This window comes from Scyliorhinus torazame, chromosome 13 (genome assembly GCF_047496885.1).
Source record: "Scyliorhinus torazame isolate Kashiwa2021f chromosome 13, sScyTor2.1, whole genome shotgun sequence".
Classification (NCBI taxonomy): domain Eukaryota; kingdom Metazoa; phylum Chordata; class Chondrichthyes; order Carcharhiniformes; family Scyliorhinidae; genus Scyliorhinus; species Scyliorhinus torazame.
The window spans coordinates 77,912,238-77,930,885 of NC_092719.1; the positions used below are offsets into that span (position 1 = coordinate 77,912,238).

The window sequence follows — 18,648 nt, forward strand, 5'->3', positions numbered from 1 at the left end:
GTAAGCGTGACTCATGTCGAGTTTCGCAAACATATGACCTCTGCTGAGCTTCGCGTAAAGATCCTTGATCCTGGGGACCAGATAATGGTCCAGTCGAGACACACAGTTGACCGTCATCTTATAGTCACGACACAAAAGCATTGAACCATCAAATTTCATGACCAGGTCGACCGGCACCCCCCAGTAGGAGAATTGCACCCGAGTGTATGATTCCCAAATTCTCCATCCAGTCCAATTCAACGTCCACCCTGAGACGTCCACCCTGAGACGGGACAGGCTGGGTGTGTAAGTAGCGCTGTTCAGCCATCAGGTCCACGCTTATTCGGGCCACACACCCTTTTATGGTGCCCAGGCCATCCTGGACCACCAAAGAAAACCTTATCAGAACCGCTTCGGGGCCATGTGGGTGCATGCGGTATACCCACTGCCAATCTAACCACAGGTGGTGTGACCAGTCCCGCCCCAGCAAGCTCAGACCACTCCCGTGGACCACTACAAGAGGGAGGTTTGCAGACTGTTGACCATACTCGACTGGAACCGTTGGAGTGCCTGCTATTGCCAGCGGTTCCCCCGTATAAGTGACCAGCCTCGCATTGGTGTCCGACAGGGTCAGCGTTTGAAGGCCAGACCGAATGCGGTCGAACGTACGGCGACTGACTACCAACACTGCTGCCCCTGTGTCAAGTTCCAGACCGGGTGTCCATTAATTTGCAGGGAGATCCAGGGGGGCGCCATTCTTGGCGCAGCCACACAGTGTAACTGGCGGGAGGTGCTGTCGATGTCTTCCACATAGTAAGTCCTATCACGTGGGGTGGCGACCGCGCCTGGCGGGACGGCGGGCAGGTAGATCCTCGCAGGCCTCTTGTTCCCCTTGTGTCTGCGGCCTGTAGCAGCCTCCGCTGGTCGGTGGTCGTATTCCTGTTCCTCACAGTCGGGGAAAACATCCGGCTGTGTTCCCCACCTCTGTTATGGCAGCCCGTGTTCCTTCTGTAGGCGTCCCACGGTTGGGGGCTAGCTTCCTCAGTTTTAGCCGAAGGTGACTGGTGCTCACTTTGGTTTCTTGGACTGACCACTACCAGTCCCTGGAGTTCCTAGATCCCTTCTTCGGCATTTTCTCTGGAGATGGCTATCTCCACCGTGTGTTGCAGATCCAGGTGAGCCTCAGCGAGTCATTTCCGTTGCGTGGCGTCGTGGAGTCCACACACCAAGTGGTCCTGGAGTGTCTCATTCAATGTCACTCAAAATTCACAAGTCTCAGCCAGTTTTCGGAAGCGGGCTAGGAAGTCACTCATCGGCTCGGCCTGTGCCTGAGCAGCCATGTGGAACAGGAAATGGCGCACAATGAGCAGTGGTTTCGGGTCAAAATGCCCGACCACTAGGGCCACCAGGGCGGCGAATGACCAAGTATCTGGGGGGTCTGTGAGAGTCAGGCAGTCTGGCTCTTTATCACACTGTAGGTAGGACCTCCACAAGTGGTTAGCAATACCACCATCTGTCTCTCATCGTCGATAATCGCATTTGTCAGAAAAAACATTTCATGTGTTCCACGTGTTGCCCCCAATCGTCTGTATCTGTGTTAAAAGGTTACAGCTCTCCTATATGCGGCATTTAGGCAGATAGTAGTGGGGCCTCCCAAAGGCGAGATAAGGCAGACCGGGCGTGCAGCAACCCAGTGTCAACCACAGCTCCACCGAATCCTCATCGCCAGTGTTGAATCCGCAGGAAGCATAAACCATGAGAGAAATTAGCAAGCAAGGTTTATTACAATACATTTGCAAAACTCCGCCGCTCCCCTAAAGGTCTCCTTCCGCGACCTGCACCCAGGCCAGCCTTTTTATACCAGCTTTTTATACCCCGCCCTCTTAAAGGGGAAGTTCATGTTCCAGGGCAGTCAAGGGAAACCGTATGATCCTGATCTCAGGACTTCCATTGGGGTTATAACACATTGAAACTGATTATGTACAAGGAAGTGCTAACGGTTCTATTTGCCTCCATTGTATATGGACAGTTTCAACCATAAGAAGTGGAAGCTACTTCATTAATATGAACAGACTATTGATTGTATCAATGACCATCCATCACCTGACCGATACTCCTTCGTTTCTGAAAGCCTTTTAAATTATAAGCCTTGTTCACTTGAAGACACAGAGAGGGCACTGCAGAATGCGTCCGGGACACCCCTGTTAACAGCCTTTGTTATCAAGCCACAAAGTTTAGTTTAAAACTTCCTTGAAACCTGTTCTCTGAAATATTCAAAGTTTGCCTGCAAAAGCAAACACGGGCTTTGGCTACAAATGGTATCGAGGTTGGCCCTTCTCAGCTTGCTGCATATCTTTTATTCTGCAGAAAACCCCACTAAACCTTGTCTTCAGCTTACTCCAGAGTGGAAGAACCCCTCTTACGAGACTGATATTCATGTGATATTAACTATTCTGTTTGGTGTGAGTGGGTGCTGCTCTATAGACAGAAGGTTAGCAGAATTAGAGCGTTCAGTCTCTCCCTCCTGTCTGTGATATTGGAATCAGGAAAAGATTACTGTGCACACATGCTGGTCTGTCATGGCAATACTCAGATGTTGTCTGGGCTCCTAAGCAAGACAATCATACGAACTAGAAGCAGGAGTAGGCATTTCAGCCCCTCGAGCCGCTCCGCCATTCAATACCAACATGGCTGACATCCTCTCAGCCTCTACTCCACTTTCCTTCCCGTTCTCCAGAACCCTTCAACCCGTTACTCATTAAAAACCTGTCTATCCCCTCCTTAAATATACTCAATGCTCCACAGCATTCTGGAGCAGTGAATTCCACAGATTCAAGACCCTTTGAAAGAAGTAATTTCTCCTCATCTGTTTTAAATCTGAGGACTTTTGGTAGCATTATGTAGGGGGGAGATGTGCACAAGGTGCCTCCCGCTAGGATACTGCTCTTTTAATCCTTTTTGTCTAGTTTCAGGGGATATTTCTGTTTAAAAACCCACTTATTTAATGAAATCAGGTGCCTAGATATGAGAAATGCCCCGGAAAATCAGGGGGGAAAAGCCTGAAAACAGAAGTTCATCGACTGAATCGGAGGCTTCTCAGGGCTCATAGGTGGAGAAAATGGCAGAGGCAGCCTCTGTGACTCCGGCCACTCCACTAATGGCCAAGATGCTCACCAGCACCTTGGCGCCGGAATTCGACAAGCATTGGCAAGTTGTGTCGGGGGACCGCCACAAGTCGATGGAAGAGATCTTGGCCTCCATTCATATGGCACTGAGGAGAAGCAACGAAACGGTAAAAGTACATTATAATAATAATAATAATCGCTTATTGTCACAAGTAGGCTTCAATGAAGTTAATGTGAAAAGCCCCTAGTCGCCACATTCCAGCGTCTGTTCGGGGAGGCCAGTACGAGAATTGAACCCGCGCTGCTGGCCTTGTTCTGCATTACAAGCCAGCTGTTTAGCCCACTGTGCTAAACCAGAATCATGACGACATGATTCAAGGCAAGGAACTGGCTCTTTTGAAGGATAGTGACCAGATTGCCTCTCTGGAAGCGGAGATGTCTCTGATGGCTGAGGCGAATAAAGCACTGAAGGACAAAATAAAGGATTTGGAGAATTGTTCCAGGGGGCAAAATATCCATGTTGGGGTTGCCAGAAGGGCTGGAAAGCCCACAACACGGATATTTTGCAAACATGATTGGGAAGATGATGGGGAAGGGTAGACTCACGGCCCCTCCCGAGCTGGACCGAGTCCACCGAACACTCCGGCAGAAGCCCTGTCCCAGGGCGGCACGGTGGAGCAGTGGTTAGCACTGCTGCCTCACAGCTCCGAGGACCCGGGTTCGATCCTGGTCCCGGGTGACTGTCCGTGTGGAATTTGCACATTCTCCCCGTGTCTGTGTGGATGTCACCCCCACAAACCCAAAGATGTGCAACATAGGTAGACTGGCCACGCTAAATTGCCTCTTAATTGGCAAAACAATGAATTGGGTACTCTAAATGTTGGGGATAAAAAGAAGCCCCGTTCCAACGAAGCACTGAGAGCAGTAATTGTGAAGTTGCACAGTTTCCAGGAGAAAAAGCGGATCCTGAGATGGGCAAAGGAGCATCGCAATTACAAATGTAAAGGCGACGCCATCAGGTTTTATCAGGATGTGGGAGGGAGCTGGCAAAGAAGCAGGCTGCATTCAACAAGGCCAAAGTCGCCCTGTATTAAAGTAGAGTTCAATTTGGGATGGTGTACCCAGCGTGGCTAAGGGTGACTTATGAGGGAAAAGATTATTTTTTTGATGAGCCAGAGGAGGTGGATTCCTTGGTTAAAAACAAAAGCATGAAGTGGGTATGGGTTGATTGAGATTTTCTGGATATTGGGGATGGGCATGTTGTTATGTGGAATTGTTGGGGTTCCTTGTTCAATTTTGCATTTTTCTGTTCTTGTTTGGGTTGAATGTTTTGTAAATTGGACTTGGGTAGGGGTTTAATTTTTATGAGGGGTTTTGCCCTATTTGTTCTAACGGTTGTGTAAATAGGAGACGGTCTGGCTAATTTTGCCATCCAATTCTTGGTCTGTAGCATTGTAGGTGACATATGAGGAAAATATCAGCCATGATCGAATGGTGGAGGTAACCTGATGGGCCGAATGGTTTAATTCTGCTTCTATATCTTATCAACTTATATATCGGTCCCCATTGGGGTACCATGTGTAAAGGGGTTTTTCTTAACTCTGGGCGGGAGCCGTTCTGCTAACTGAAGAGTTAGCTAACGGGAGTGGTGACTAGAGGTTGACTGCAGCTCATTATATTTGTTTGGTTTTATGTAATGAGCTTAGTGTTTTTGTTCTGTAGGGAGTTGTTTATTAGTAGTAGGTTTTAGTGGTTCATGTTCACCTTTATTCTGTCTGTATATTTGGGTGTAGTAATGTCTGAGGGCAGGGGGGGAAAGGTAGTTTGCTGACGGTGACTGCAGATTTTTCTTTGTTTAATCTTGGCAGTAGGTTTGGTGGCCATATTGGGTGGGCCTGGTTGTTCTACTTCCCATGTAACTTGTTGGAAATGGCTGAGTCCGGTTCAAGAGAGGGTGGGAGGCCCCCCCAGTTCAGTTAATCACCTGGATGTCAGAGGGTTGAATAGGCCAGTGAAATGGTTGAGGGTATTTGCTCACCTTAAAAGTTTAAATGCTGATGTAATGTTTCTGCAAGAGACTCATTTGCGGGTCAGAGACCAGACAAGGTTGCAGAAGGGGTGGGTGGGACAGGTTTTTCATTCGGGCTTTGATTGTGGGCCTGGGATGCGGCAATTTTGATGAACGAAAGGGTTCAATTTTCTGCTGCTAAGGTCTTGGCTGATCCCAATGGTAGACATGTTGTTGCCTGTGTGTCTTTGGCAGGCATCTCAGTGGTCCTGGTCAATGTCTATGGCCCGAACTGGGACGATACGAGTTTTATTAACAAGTTGCTAGCCCAGATTAGGATTTGCATCAGTTTATTTTTTGGTGGGGGGAGCTTATTTTTACTTTTGGGGGATGGGGGGGAACTTAAAATGTGTTCTGGACCCCAAGATGAATCAGACCAGCAGATCCATGGCATTTTTTTGAATCCGGTGAGAAAATATTTTTCCTTTTTTTCCCATGTCCACCAGGTACACTCTGTGTCGACTTTTTTGTGGTAGGTAGGTCACTCCTCCCTTCGGTGGAGGGGGAGGGTTACTCGGCAATTGTGATTTCAGATCATACCCCGCATTTTGTTCATTTGACACTAGTCAGGTCCCTCCCAGTGTTCGTCATGGAGACTGGATATGGCATTGTTAGCGGACAATGGGATTTTGGGAACACATGTCTACCAACATTGGGGAATATATTAAATTTAATAAAAGTGAATCTATGTCCCATTCTACGCTGTGTGGAAGTCCTTGAGGTGGTTATCAGGGCAGAGGTAATTTCCTACAAAGCACACTCCATCCTTGAGGTAAACCATCAGTACTCAATTGCCCCAATCGCGGAGTTACTGGCTAGTAGGAAAAAGCTGCAGACACAATTTAATCTATTATCAACGGGAAAGGCGGTATGCCAGCTGCAACGTTCGAAGGGAGGGAATTTTATGAACACAGGGAGAAGGCTAGTCGCCTTTTGGCTCACTAGCTGAGACAACAGGCAGCTTCCCGGGAGATTGTTCAGATATGGGACTCGAGCGGCAGCCTGGTTTCCACTCCGCCTCAGGTCAATTCATCTTTTGAAGTATTTTAGCGGGATCTCAATAAATTAGAGCCCAGCCTCCCAGAGGTGACTCCAATCGCCTCCGATGGTCCGAGTTCCTGACGGCGCGCCATGTGTGCTCTCATTAATCGTAAGCCTGGTATAGTTGTTGCTGAGAGAGAGAGGGGTGTAAGGACAGTGTTCAGCACCGCCATACCTCACCGACAGCCGTGCCACTGGCCGGGAGCTTCTGCCAGGGCCGGGGGTAGAGGGAGAAGGCCAGGAGGTGGGCTGTGGGGTTTGGGTGGACGGATAGGCAACACCATTACCGCAGCATGGCAGCCATGCAGCATGCTGCTTTCAACCCACTTTAAACCTGGTGCCACAAGTCAGAGGTGACCCCCCCAGGATACCTACCTGGGTGCCCTCTGGCCCCAGCCGACCCATCAGCTGTATGGGCGCTCCAGCACAACCTGTGCCATCCTTTTGGCCCCGATCAGCGTGTGTGTGGGGGGTTGTATTGTTTACGCGTGACTGAAGCTTATCAGCCCTGCGTGTGTTCCGTCACGGACCCATTTTGTGGGATTCGATGGTATTCCATGCGGTGCGGGTGCTAGCCCCTCACCGGTAGCAGAATCGGTGCAGGTTTGGCACCGATGTTTCTGATGTGAAAGTCCACGGATTCTCTGTTGGCATCAACGCTTACACTCTGGAACGGAGAATCCGGCCCAACGTGTTTGCTTGGGTGAAGTTGGGATATCTCAAATTCTTGGGAGGTTTAGATTTGGACAAAGGTTTATAGCCTGGATTTATTTATTGCACAGGGCCCTACTGCTAGTGTTCGCACAAATGCTGTGAATTTGGGCAAATCTCATTGAATAGGGGCATGAGACAGGGCTATCCATTGCCTCCACTCCTATTTGCTCTGGCAATGGAACCACTTGCCATATTGCTTAGATCTTCCAGTAAGCGGAGGGGTAAAAACCAGTGAGGGGTGGAGCATAGTGTCCTTGCCCGCGGATAACCTCCTTCTTTATACTACAGACCCAGTATCTACAATGGATGAGATAATGTTCCTTGGGAGCTTTGGCTCCTTCTCTGGGTATAAGTTGAATTTGGATAAGAGGGAATACATTCCGGAAAACCCTCCAGGGAGGGGAGCCCATCTGGGGATATTGCCATTTCGCTTTGCCAGATCTAGCTTTCGTTATCTGGGAATCTGGGTGGTCCACGATTGGGCCTTGTTACATAAATTAAATTATACTAGTCTGGTTAATGGGGTTAGGTCTGACTTACAGAAGTGGTATAACCTCTCCCTGCCCCTGACGGGTAGAGTCCAGACTATTAAGATGAATGTGCTCCCGAGAGCTTTATTTCTTTTTCAATGTCTCCCCATTTTTCTCCCCAAGTACTTCTTTGGCAACATTAATAAATTAGTGTCCTCTATTATTTGGTCGGGTAAGACCCCAAGGATCTGAAGGGTGTTCCTTCAAAGAGATAGGCAATCAGGAGGTTTGGCCTGATCCAATTTCTTATTTTATTATTGGGCAGCCAATAGTGAGAAGATACTGGGGTGGTTTAGTGATCCGGGTTCTATATGGGGGAAAATGGAGGCAAGTTCCTGTAAGAGTTCTAGCCTTGGTGCATTAGTAACCGTGTCATTGTCATGGTAGTATTTTCCTTGAATTTTTTGGCTCCAAGGTAGTGGTGTCCATTCTGAGAATCTGGAAGTGGCATTTTAAACTTAGTTCCATGCCTCTGTTGGCACTATCTGTAATAATCACCTCTTTTTGCTAGCGGATTGGAACTCCACCTTTCGGTCAGGGGAGACCTCCACCTTAGTTATCAAGGATCTGAAGAGGTTTGGGGACTTGTTCATGGAGGGTAGGTTTGTCAGTTACAAGGAGCTGTCAGAGAAATTTCATCTCCCTGGTTCCAATCTGTTTAGGTACTATCAGATTTGCGATCTTTCGCAAAAAGACTTTTCCCTCTTTCCCCTTTCACCATCCTCCTCACTGTTGAAGAGGATTTTGTCCAAGACCGGGTCTGTTGGGGGGATTATTTTGTGTGTGTATGACCAGATCTTATCAGCGTAGTCGGCTCTGTTGAATGAGGTAAAGGTGAAATGGGAGGGTGAATCGGGTCCTATTCTGGATGATGCGGTACTATTCTGGATGACGAGGTATGGAATGTGGCTCTTCGCAGGGTCAACACACGTCCTCTTGTGCACGGCTTAGTCTGATCCAATTCAAGGTGGTGCACAGGGCTCATGTGACCAAGGCAAGGATGAGCGTTCTTTTCTCTGAGGTGGAAGACAGTGTGAGCGTTGTTTGTGGGGGCTGGCTAACCGCACTCATATGTTCGATCTTGTCTTAAGTTAATAAGCTTTTGGATCTTTCTTCAACACCATGTCAGAGATACTAATATCGATCTGGAACCATGTCTGCTGGTGGCCATTTTCAAAGTGCCGGATTCGCCGGTGCCGCAGACAGGGGTGAAGGTGGGTGTCCTCGCCGTTACCTTGTTAATAACTAGGGTGGAGGTCTCCTACTCCGCCCAGTGACTCAGCTTAGTTGGGTGACCTTAAGTCATTCTTGCATTTGGAGACAGTCAAGTACACCATTAGCGGGTTGGTAGAAGGGTTCTATCTAAGATGGCAGCCATTCATTTCCCTTTTTAAAGAGCTAGTCAGCGTCAGTTGTTAAAGGGTTTAGTTCAATGTTAGGGGGTTAATTAAGATCATTTGTGCTTGTGATTGTTTGTGTTTTTTGTCATTGTAACTTGAATTAAATGTTTTATATTCTTTTGTTGATACTGAAACTTTTTCAATAAACATTTTTTAAAAATATGTTTTAAATCTGCTATCCCATATCATAAAACTATGACCTCTCATTCTGGACTGCCCCACAAGAGGAAGCATCCGGTCTATGTCTATTTTGTCAGTGCCTTTTATCACCTTATACACCTCAATTACATCTCCTCTCATTCTTCTAAACTCGAGAGAGTATGGGCCTAAACTGCTCAATCTTTCTTCATCTCTGGAATCAACCCAGTGAACCTGCTCTGAACTGCCTCTAAGGCAGCTACTTTGCTACTCAAATTAGGGAACCAAAACTGTACATAGTGCTCCAGGTGAGGTCTCACCAATGCCTTGTACAGTTGCAGCAACATGTTTGGTTGCTGAAATCAGCTGTTTTAACCTGTCCTGTGTACGTAAGACCAATGCACATTTTCTCCTGATTGGCCCCAATAGATTGTCACCTGAAATCACTTCAAGATTATCATTGAGTGTATCTTTTCTGGTTGGGTGTTGACTTTGCCTCATTATCAACAAGTTTGCGTCCATGTCAGAAGCTTTCGGGTTCAAAGTCACAAGGACATAATCATCATCGTCGAATCACAGAATTCCTACAGTGCAGAAAGAGGCCATTCGGCCCATCAAGTCTACACCGACCCACCGAAAGAGCACCCCACCTAGGCCCAATCCCCCACCCTATCCCCGTAACCCCACCTAACATTTGAACACTAAGTGGAAAATTAGCATGGCCAATCCACCTAACCTATATATCTTTAGACTGTGGGAGAAAACTAGAGCTCCCACGCAGGAAACCCACGCAGAAACTGGGAGAACGTGCAAACACCACACAGTCATCCAAGGTCGGAATTGAACCTGGGTCCCTGGCGCTGCTAGGCAGCAGTGCTAACCACTGTGCCACCATGCCGCTAATTTAATGATCTACAGTCCTCTGCTCTACCAGCTGAGCTATCAAAGGACAGGCCGATGCCGCTAATTTAGACGAATGATTCAATGCAATGACTGATGGAATGTATCACTCAGACAGTCATTAAACTGAGGCTGTCTGGGCAGCACGGTGGTACAGTGGTGAGCACTGCTGCCTCACGTCACTGAGGTCCCAGGTTCGATCCCAACCCTGGGTCACTGTCCATGTAGATTTTGCACATTCACTCCGTGTCTGCGTGGGTTTCGCCCCCACAACCCAAAGATGTGCAGGGTAGGTCGATTGGCCACACTAAAATTGTCCCTTAACTGGAACAAATTAATTGGGTACTCTAAATTTATTTTTTTTAAACTGAGGCTATCTGTCCTCTTGGGAGGATATAAGAGATTCCATCACCGTATTCAAAGAAAAGCATGGTAATGCTGGCTAATGTTTGGGCCACGAAATTCCCGATCCCGCCAAAGGCCAACCCCACAGCGGATTCATCGGTGGCAACACAATTTTTAAAAAAAATTTAGAATACCAAAATCCAGGCCATGTTCGTTTCTCATGGATGTCTCAGTGTCAGTATTTATGCCTTATCATTAAAGCAGATTATCTGATCATTACTAGGTGTGGGACTTGGCTATGCACAAATTGGCTGCCGTGTTTACATGCGAAACAACGGTGAATATACTTCATACTTCAGTACTTTATTGATTGTAACACGCTTTGGGCATCCAGAAAGGTGTATGGAAATCAGAGTTTAATCTTTCTGGATAATCGTGAGCACTTATAAATTCCTTGTTTCCTTCCTTAAGAGGCCAGATTATAAAACGGAGAGAAAAAACAGCAGGAAATGCTTTTGGGTTTTTCTCTAATGCCCCTTTGAACTGTGCCAGATGGTGCTCAGAGCAAGGCTCTTAGATTGATATATATAGCTCCTATTGAAGTATTGCAAACTGTTATCTGCCAAATGTGGCACATGATGAGCAGCACAACCTCAGTCAAACCAGCAGTACCTGTCTGCAGCCTGGAACTGACTGAAAAGTCAAATTCAAAGCCGCATTATACCATAGCAACTTCCATCAATTGCAGTGTGGACAGTGCCTTGCCGCTAGTGCAGAAAAGCACCTAATAATAATAATCTTTATTGTCACAGTAGGCTTACATTAACACTGCAATGAAGTTACTGTGAAAAGCCCCAACTCGCCACATTCCGGCGCCTGTTCAGGTACACAGAGGGAGAATTCAGAATATCCAATTCACCTAACAGCACGTCTTTCGGGACTTGTAGGAGGAAAACGGGGCACCCGGAGGAAACCCACACAGACACAGAGAGAACGTGCAGACTCCGCACAGACAGTGACCCAAGCCGGGAATCGAACCTGGGACCCTGGAGCTGTGAAGCAACAGTGCTAACCACTGTGCCACTGTGTCGCCTACCTAGGAGCACATCACAGGAGTACACAGACATATAATCTCACGATTGCCCCCCCAGTAATGATTGAAAGGTGAAGGGGACACTCCCACGATGGCCTCCCTGCAACCATCAGTCTTCCCTGGGAACAATGGGATTAGTCTGATAATCTAGCCATTGGTAGTGGAATATGGGAAGAGAAGGTGAGTTTAAAACACCAGCACAGGCAGTTTGGGAATGAAAATTCAGTTTTCAATACGATCTAGAAATAAAGATCCAAATGTGATTTTAAAGCGACCGAGAAGTTGTGGGATTGCGGTTCGTTCACTAATTTCCTTCAGGGAAGGAAATCTGCCTTCCTTACTGTCATGATATTCAGATAAACATCATGTGCAAACACACATACACACTGATGGACAGATCAACGGACCAATCAACACACACGCAACATCACAGCCAGTCACAAGCAAGAGCACACGCACTATAAAAACGGGGAACACCACAGTTCCCGCTCTTTCCAGCAGGAGACAGCTCAGGACACAGAGCTCGCAGCAAGCCACTCAGACATTCACCATGTGCTGAATGCCTCTCCAAGATAGTGTTAGGGCTGGGTCCACAGGTTAAAGGGTAATGAACGAACCACAGTAACAAGTTTACAGATGTTGTTATTGATAGTAATAAAACAGAGTTGTACCATCTGCAACTGTGTTCGTCTGTGTAGCAGAGCACCCAACACGACACTTACCCTGGCGGATTACATGTGATTCCAGAGCCACATCTGCCCTCTGAAAGGGCCTAGCAAGCCCTTCAACTGTGCAGGGAGAAACGAGAATGAAACCTCACGTCCTTCCCTAACAGCACTGTGGAGGCACCTTGGCCACATGGACTGCACCGATTCAAGAAAGTGGCTCAGCACCCCTTCTCAGGATAACAAGGAATGGGCAATAAATGCAGCCTTGCCAAGACCCTTACCTTTAGCAGTACAAAAAGGAATGATCACACTGCCGTTTGTGAAGATAAGAGGCTGGATTCTCCCAAAATGAGAATATGTCCCCACGCCAGCGTTAAAGTGGTGGAGTTTTATTCCCAAAATTACTATAAAAAAGCTGAACTAATCCAATGGCCTGCAGGGGGCTAGCAGGGACCCGGAGTGATTCTCGCAGCTTCAGCTGCAATACGGGCGGAGAAGTGGAACTGGTTGGATGGCTCTTCCGTGCTAGCAGGATGATTTTGTATCATTTTCTGATTCTACAAACTTGGTCTGTATTCTCCAGGTCCACTAGCTAGCGACGGGTTTCGCAAAGGTCCATGAAATCAGGGATCAGGCAAAAAACATGTTTCACGGGCAGCATGGTGGAGCAGTGGTTAGCATTGCTGCCTCACGGCACCAAGGTCCCAGGTTCAATCCGGCTCTGGGTCACTGTCCATGTAGAGTTTGCACATTCTCCCCGCGTTTGCGTGGATTTCGCCCCCACAACCTAAAATCTTTGGGTTGTGGGGTGAGACCCACGCAGACACGGGGAGAATGTGCAAACTCTGCACGAACAGTGACCCGGCACTGGAATCGATCTCAGGTCCTCGGCGACGTGAGGCAGCAGGGCTAACCACTGTGTCACCATGCCACCCTGCAGACAGAGTTTAACCCAAGCTTTTAACCTTTAAGGCACCAAATAACTATAATACAATACAATTCCTACATTTGTCACACAGCTCATACAACCCAAGCAAAAGAGTCATCGTCACGAGGGAAAAATAGTGGTGATCCTGTACACTGGTGTATGTCAGAGTTGACAAGTTGAGTGCAGACCAACAGTAAACTAGCCAAAAATACGAAGCTTTGTGCATACCAAGGCTGCAGTTCTCCAGCAGGGCTGGTGTTCTCCAGCAGGGCTGGTGTTCTCCAGCAGGGCTGGTGGGATTCAAACCTATGTCTCTCAATCAGTTACCCAGGATTACACATCCAGTAACATATTCATCACATTATCGTAGCCCCATCCGTGTGTTATTTAGTGTTGGCAACCTCTACAGTCTACACCACCATCAAAACAGTGACTAACATCATGGGCAGCACGGTAGCATAGTGGTTAGCACAATTGCTTCACAGCTCCAGGGTTCCAGGTTCGATTCCCCACTGGGTCACTGTCTGTTCGGAGTCTGCACGTTCTCCCCGTGTGTGCGCTCCGGTTTCTTCCCACAGTCCAAAGACGTGCACGTTAGGTGGATTGGCCATGATAAAATTGCCCTTAGTGTTGGGTCGGGTTACTGGGTTATGGGGATGGGGTGGGAGTGTGGGCTTGGGTGGGGTGCTCTTTCCAAGAGCCGGTGCAGACTCGATGGGCCGAATGGCCTCCTTCTGCACTGTCAATTCTATGTAAATTCTATGACTTGAGTGGCTCCGAAACTCTTTGGGTTTTCCAGAACCCATGCATGGTTCCATTCAGATACAGCAAGCCCTTCTTCTCTCTGATTTTCTCTCAAAGGCTGTTTTCCTTTTCCATTCATCCAGCAAAAATAAAGTTAATTTCATACAGCGATTCTCCAGGGGAACAGTGGGCAATGGATTTGCCATCCGCATGAGCGAGATGAAATCTGGCAGTGCCATACAGTCTAACAGCTCTCCTGAGTTTTAAAGATGTATTTATATTTCAGGAGGGTGTGGGAACGAGACACAATCCAGCTAGCTCTCAGCTTGTCAAAACTGGGAGCTGTCAGCTGCTGGAAGGAATTCTGGAGTCTGTGCCCTTCAGAAAGGACTGCTGGAGGTAGGAGTAAGGGAGCAATATACAATTACATTGTGTGTAAACTGGGATAACCAGCTTCTCTCTCCGACTCTCCAAGCCTCCTGAGCAAGAATTTAAATCACTCTGAGCTGGAATGAGAGCACACGTTTTGTATACACTTGGCCGTGCACGCCTAAAAAAATGTCAACACGCTTCAAACATTCTGACCCGAAAAAAGGGAGCATCGTGTGCCCCGTCTGAAGGACGCTTTTGTCCAAATCACGCCATCAAAATCCACGAATGCTTTCTGCCAGATGCATATTGCAATGTGTTTTTACCTCCATTATAAACCTCGCCGGCGCGGGTTGCCTTTCACTCAATCCTCCCGTGTGCCTCCTTGCAGACAGGAAATTGGGAGGCAGAATGTCTTGTGTGTTGCTGCTCCGGAGCGAGCTCAAACAGCAGCCGGCAGTGATCGCAGCTCTGGCCTCCTTACAGTCAAGGCTGCGATTTCCTCCTTATTTAAGGTGGATGGAACCTACTGCTCATTGCATCAGCCCAAGAGGCAGCAACAACTCTCCCGCGCGTCAGCAATGTCTGAGCATTTCTCCCCCGCCCCACACACACAAACCCACCCATACAGCTTCAATCATCCTACATCTTTACTCTGTGTCCCCGAATGTCCGCTGGACCCCGTTACAAACACAAACACAGTTAAATGGAATGATTGAAAACATTGTTGCTGCCGAAACAAAATTGTAACCCGAGTGAGTGCAACCACAACAACAAATAACAAACACAACCCAACGCAAGGTTTTTCCGGTCTGTTTTCACGATGTGGCAAAAATTAAAGGCACCAGCTATCACCAACTCAACACTGGCTCCCCGATTCGCCACTTCAGAGGGCAATGCAAATAAGGGGCAAGGGAGTTTTTGCATTGACGGGGCTCTGGGGGAAAAAGCAGGGACATGGCAATAACTTGGACTGCACTATTTACAATCTATATTAACGACTTGGATCCAGGGATAGAAGGTCCTACAGCCAAATTTGCAGGTGGCACAAAAATAGGTGGGGCAGTAAGTTGCAATGAGGAAATAAGCATATTAGTGGGAAGCCTTTAAAAACGAGCAAAGGACAATTAAAAAAGTAATAAGAGATGAAATATGAGCGCATGGTAGCTAGTAATATAAAAGAAGATAGGAAGAGTTTTTTTCAATAAATATATAGAAGGTAAGAGAGAGGCAAAAATAGACATTGGGGATGGGATTCTGTGATCCCGAGGCTAAGTGTTGACGCTGTCGGAAACGCCATCGCGTTTCTCGACGGCATCAACACAGCCTCAGGATCAGCAATTCTGGCCCCTACAGGGGGCCAGCACGGCACTGGAGCGGTTCACGCCGCTCCAGCTGCTGATCCCGGCGTCAAATGGGCGCCTCAGGATCCGCGCATGCGCAGTGTCACCGGCACCAATGCGCAGTGGCACTGGCGACAATGCACGTTTGCGCAGTGGCTTCCTTCAACACGCCGGCCCCAACGCACCATGGCGCAGGACGAGAGGGGCCGGCGCGGAAGAAACAAGGCCCCCAGCCAGAGGCCGGCCCGCCAATTGGAGGGCCCCGATCACGGGCCAGGCCACATCGGAGCCCCCCCCCCCCTGCTCCCCGGGAGAAGGAGAAGGTTCTGGGGAAACTGAAAGGTCTGAAAGTGGACAATTCAACTGGAATGGATGGACAGGGTTCTAAAAGAGATAGCTGAGGACATTGTGAAAGCATTGGTGGTGATCTTTCAGGAATCACTGGAGGCAGGAAGGGTCCCAGAGGACTGGAAAGTGGCTAATGTAACACCACTGTTTAAGAAGGGAGGGAGGCAGAAGACGGGAAATTATAGGCCGGTTAGCCTGACTTCAGTCATTGGTAAGATTTTAGTGTCCGTTATTAAAGGTGAGATCGTGGAGTACTTGATAAAATAGGACAGAGTCAGCACGGCTTTGTCCAGGGGAGGTCATGTCTGACAAATCTATTAGAGTTCTTTGAGGAGGTAACAAGGAAGTTAGACAAAGGAGAACCAGTGGACGTGATTTATTTAGGTTTCCAAAAAGCCTTTGACAAGGTGCCACATAGGAGACTGTTAAATAACTTAGAGCCCATTAAGGGTGTTAAGGGTAAGATCCTGGCATGAATAGATGATTGGCTGACTGGCAGAAAGACGAGAGTGGGGATAAAGGGGTCTTTTTCAGGATGGCAGCCAGTGACTAGTGGTGTGCATCTGGGATCGGTGCTGGGGCCACAACTTTTCATAATATACATTAATGATCTGGAAGAAGGAACTGAAGGCACTGTTGCTAAGATTGCAAATGATACAAAATCCGTAGAGGAACAGGAAGTATTGAGGAAGCAGGGGGGCTGCAGTAGGACTTGGACAAAGAGGAGAAGTTTGTTGTATGTTAATATCAATAATCTTTAATATTGTCACAAGTAGGTTACATTAACACTGCAAATTAAGTTACTGTGAAAATCCCCTAGTCGCCTCACTCTGGCACCTATTCGGGTATACAGAGGGAGAATTCAAAATGTCCAACTCACCTACCAAGCACATCTTTCGGGATTTGTGGGAGAAAACGGGAGCACCCGGAGGAAACCCATGCAGACACGGGGAGAACGTGCAGACTCCGCACAGACAGTGACCCAAGCAGGAATTCAACCTGGGACGCTGGTGCTGTGAAGCAACAGTGCGAACCACTGTGCTACCATGTCGCCTATATAAGAGATTTCTTGGGTGGTATTCTCCGTTCGCGTGACTAAGACCCCACACCGGCGGGAAAACCGGCGCAAACCACTCCGGTGTCAACAACCCCCGAAAGTGCAGAATTCTCCATGGATGCCGGAGGGGTTGGCGCGCTCCAGCCGGTGCCGAAGGGACTGCGCGAGTTCGCGCATGCGCCAAAGGGCCGGAGTGATCTCGCGCATGCGCGGAACAGCCGGCGTGTTTTGGCGTATGCGTGGGGGGTTCTCTTCCCTGCGCCGGCCATGGCGGAGCCATACAGGGTCCGGCGCGGAAGGAAGCAGTGCCCCGACGGCACAGGCCCGCCCGCAGACCGGTGGGACCCGATCACGGGCCAGGCCACCTTGGGCCGCCCCCCCCCCCCGGGTCGGATCCCCCGCGCACCCCCGAGGACCGCCCCCGCCGACTTACCTGCCAGGTCCCGCCTTGTGGGACCATGTCTAACCCACACCGGCGGGACTGGCCAAAAACGGACGGCCGCTCAGCCCATCAGGCCCCAGTGAATTGCCGGGGGTCTGCTTCCAACGGCCCCCAACCGGCGTGGCGTGAACCCCGCCTCCGCCCGAAAAACGGCGCCACAGAATATGGCAGCTGGCGTCGGGGCAGCGGGGCAGGTTTTGCCCGGCTCCCCGAGGATTTTCTGACCCGGCGGGGGTTCGGAGGATCCCGCTGCTTAGGTCTATATTCTCTAGAGTTTACAAGAATGAGGGGAGATCTAATTGAGGTGTACAAGATGCTAAAAAGGATGGATATGATTGATGTGGAGCTGATGCTTCCTCTTGTGAGGCATTCTAAAATGAGAGGTCATAATCTTAGAATAAGAGGTAGCAAATTTAAAAAAGATTTGAGGAGAAACTACTTCCCCCAAAAGGCTGTGAATCTGTGGAATTCGCTGCCTCAGAGTGCGGTAGATGCAGGGACAGTGAGTAAATTTAAGGAGATGTTAGACAGAATTTTAATTGGTAATGTGTTGAAGGGTTATGGAGAACGGGCAAGATAGTGGAGTTGAGGCCAGGATCGGATCAGCCATGATCACATTGAGGGTGTTTAGGTTTGGGAGGCTAATTCCCTACTCCTGCTCCTAGGTCATATGTTCTAGGGAAGAGATGCTCTGGCTGATTTCTCAATCCAGCTCTTGGTCTATAATATTGTAGGTAGCAGATGAGGAATATATCAGCCATGATAGAATGAAGAACAGACCCGATGGGCCAAATGGCCAAATTCTGCTCCAAAATCTTGTGAACTTATATCTTATAAAATAACATTTTTATTCTTTCATGAGATGTGGGTGTTGCTAGCTGCTCCAATGCCCGTCTCTAGTTGTCTTGATGGTGAGCTACCTCCTTGAACTGCTGCAGTCCATGTGATGTAGCTGCATCCACAGTGCTGTTAGGGAGGGAGTGCCGAGATTTTGACCCAGCCACAGTGACAGAATGGCCAATATATTTCCAAGAGTTAGCAGGTTTCAGGAATATTGTCAAGAGAGCCGTGGTGAGTTGCTGCAGTGCATCTTTTAGTTGGGACATACTGCTATCGTGGTAGGAGAAGTGAATGTTTAAGGTTGCAGGTGGGTACCAATCAAGAGGACTGCTTTGTCCAGGATGGTGTTGAGCTTCTTGAGTGTTTTTGGAGCTACATTCATCCAAGGAAGTGGAGAGTATTCCATCACACCTGTGCCTTGTAAATGGATGGATTCAGTTATGCTAATTGATGTCTCACTGCAGCTACAAGTTCTTGGTGAGACCACACCTGAAATGTGTGCAGTTTTGGTCTCCTTATCTAAGAAAGGATATATTTGCCATTGAGGGAATGTAGCAAAGGTTCACCAGACTGATT

The 18,648-nt window shown here is 48.4% G+C and overlaps 1 protein-coding gene across 2 annotated transcripts in view; it reads right to left on the minus strand.

The window, feature by feature from the left end:
* bcat1 (branched chain amino-acid transaminase 1, cytosolic) overlaps positions 1–14,625 on the minus strand; it is a 118,290-nt gene extending 103,665 nt beyond the window's left edge. Inside the window, exon 1 of one of the 2 annotated variants that reach the window (XM_072471819.1) lies at positions 14,369–14,625. In XM_072471819.1, the coding sequence (XP_072327920.1) occupies positions 14,369–14,374 (6 nt within the window). In that variant the 5' untranslated portion in view covers positions 14,375–14,625. The remainder of the gene's footprint in view (positions 1–14,368) is intronic. The other variant, XM_072471818.1, reaches the window with a different exon arrangement.
* Between the last annotated feature and the right edge of the window lie 4,023 nt (positions 14,626–18,648).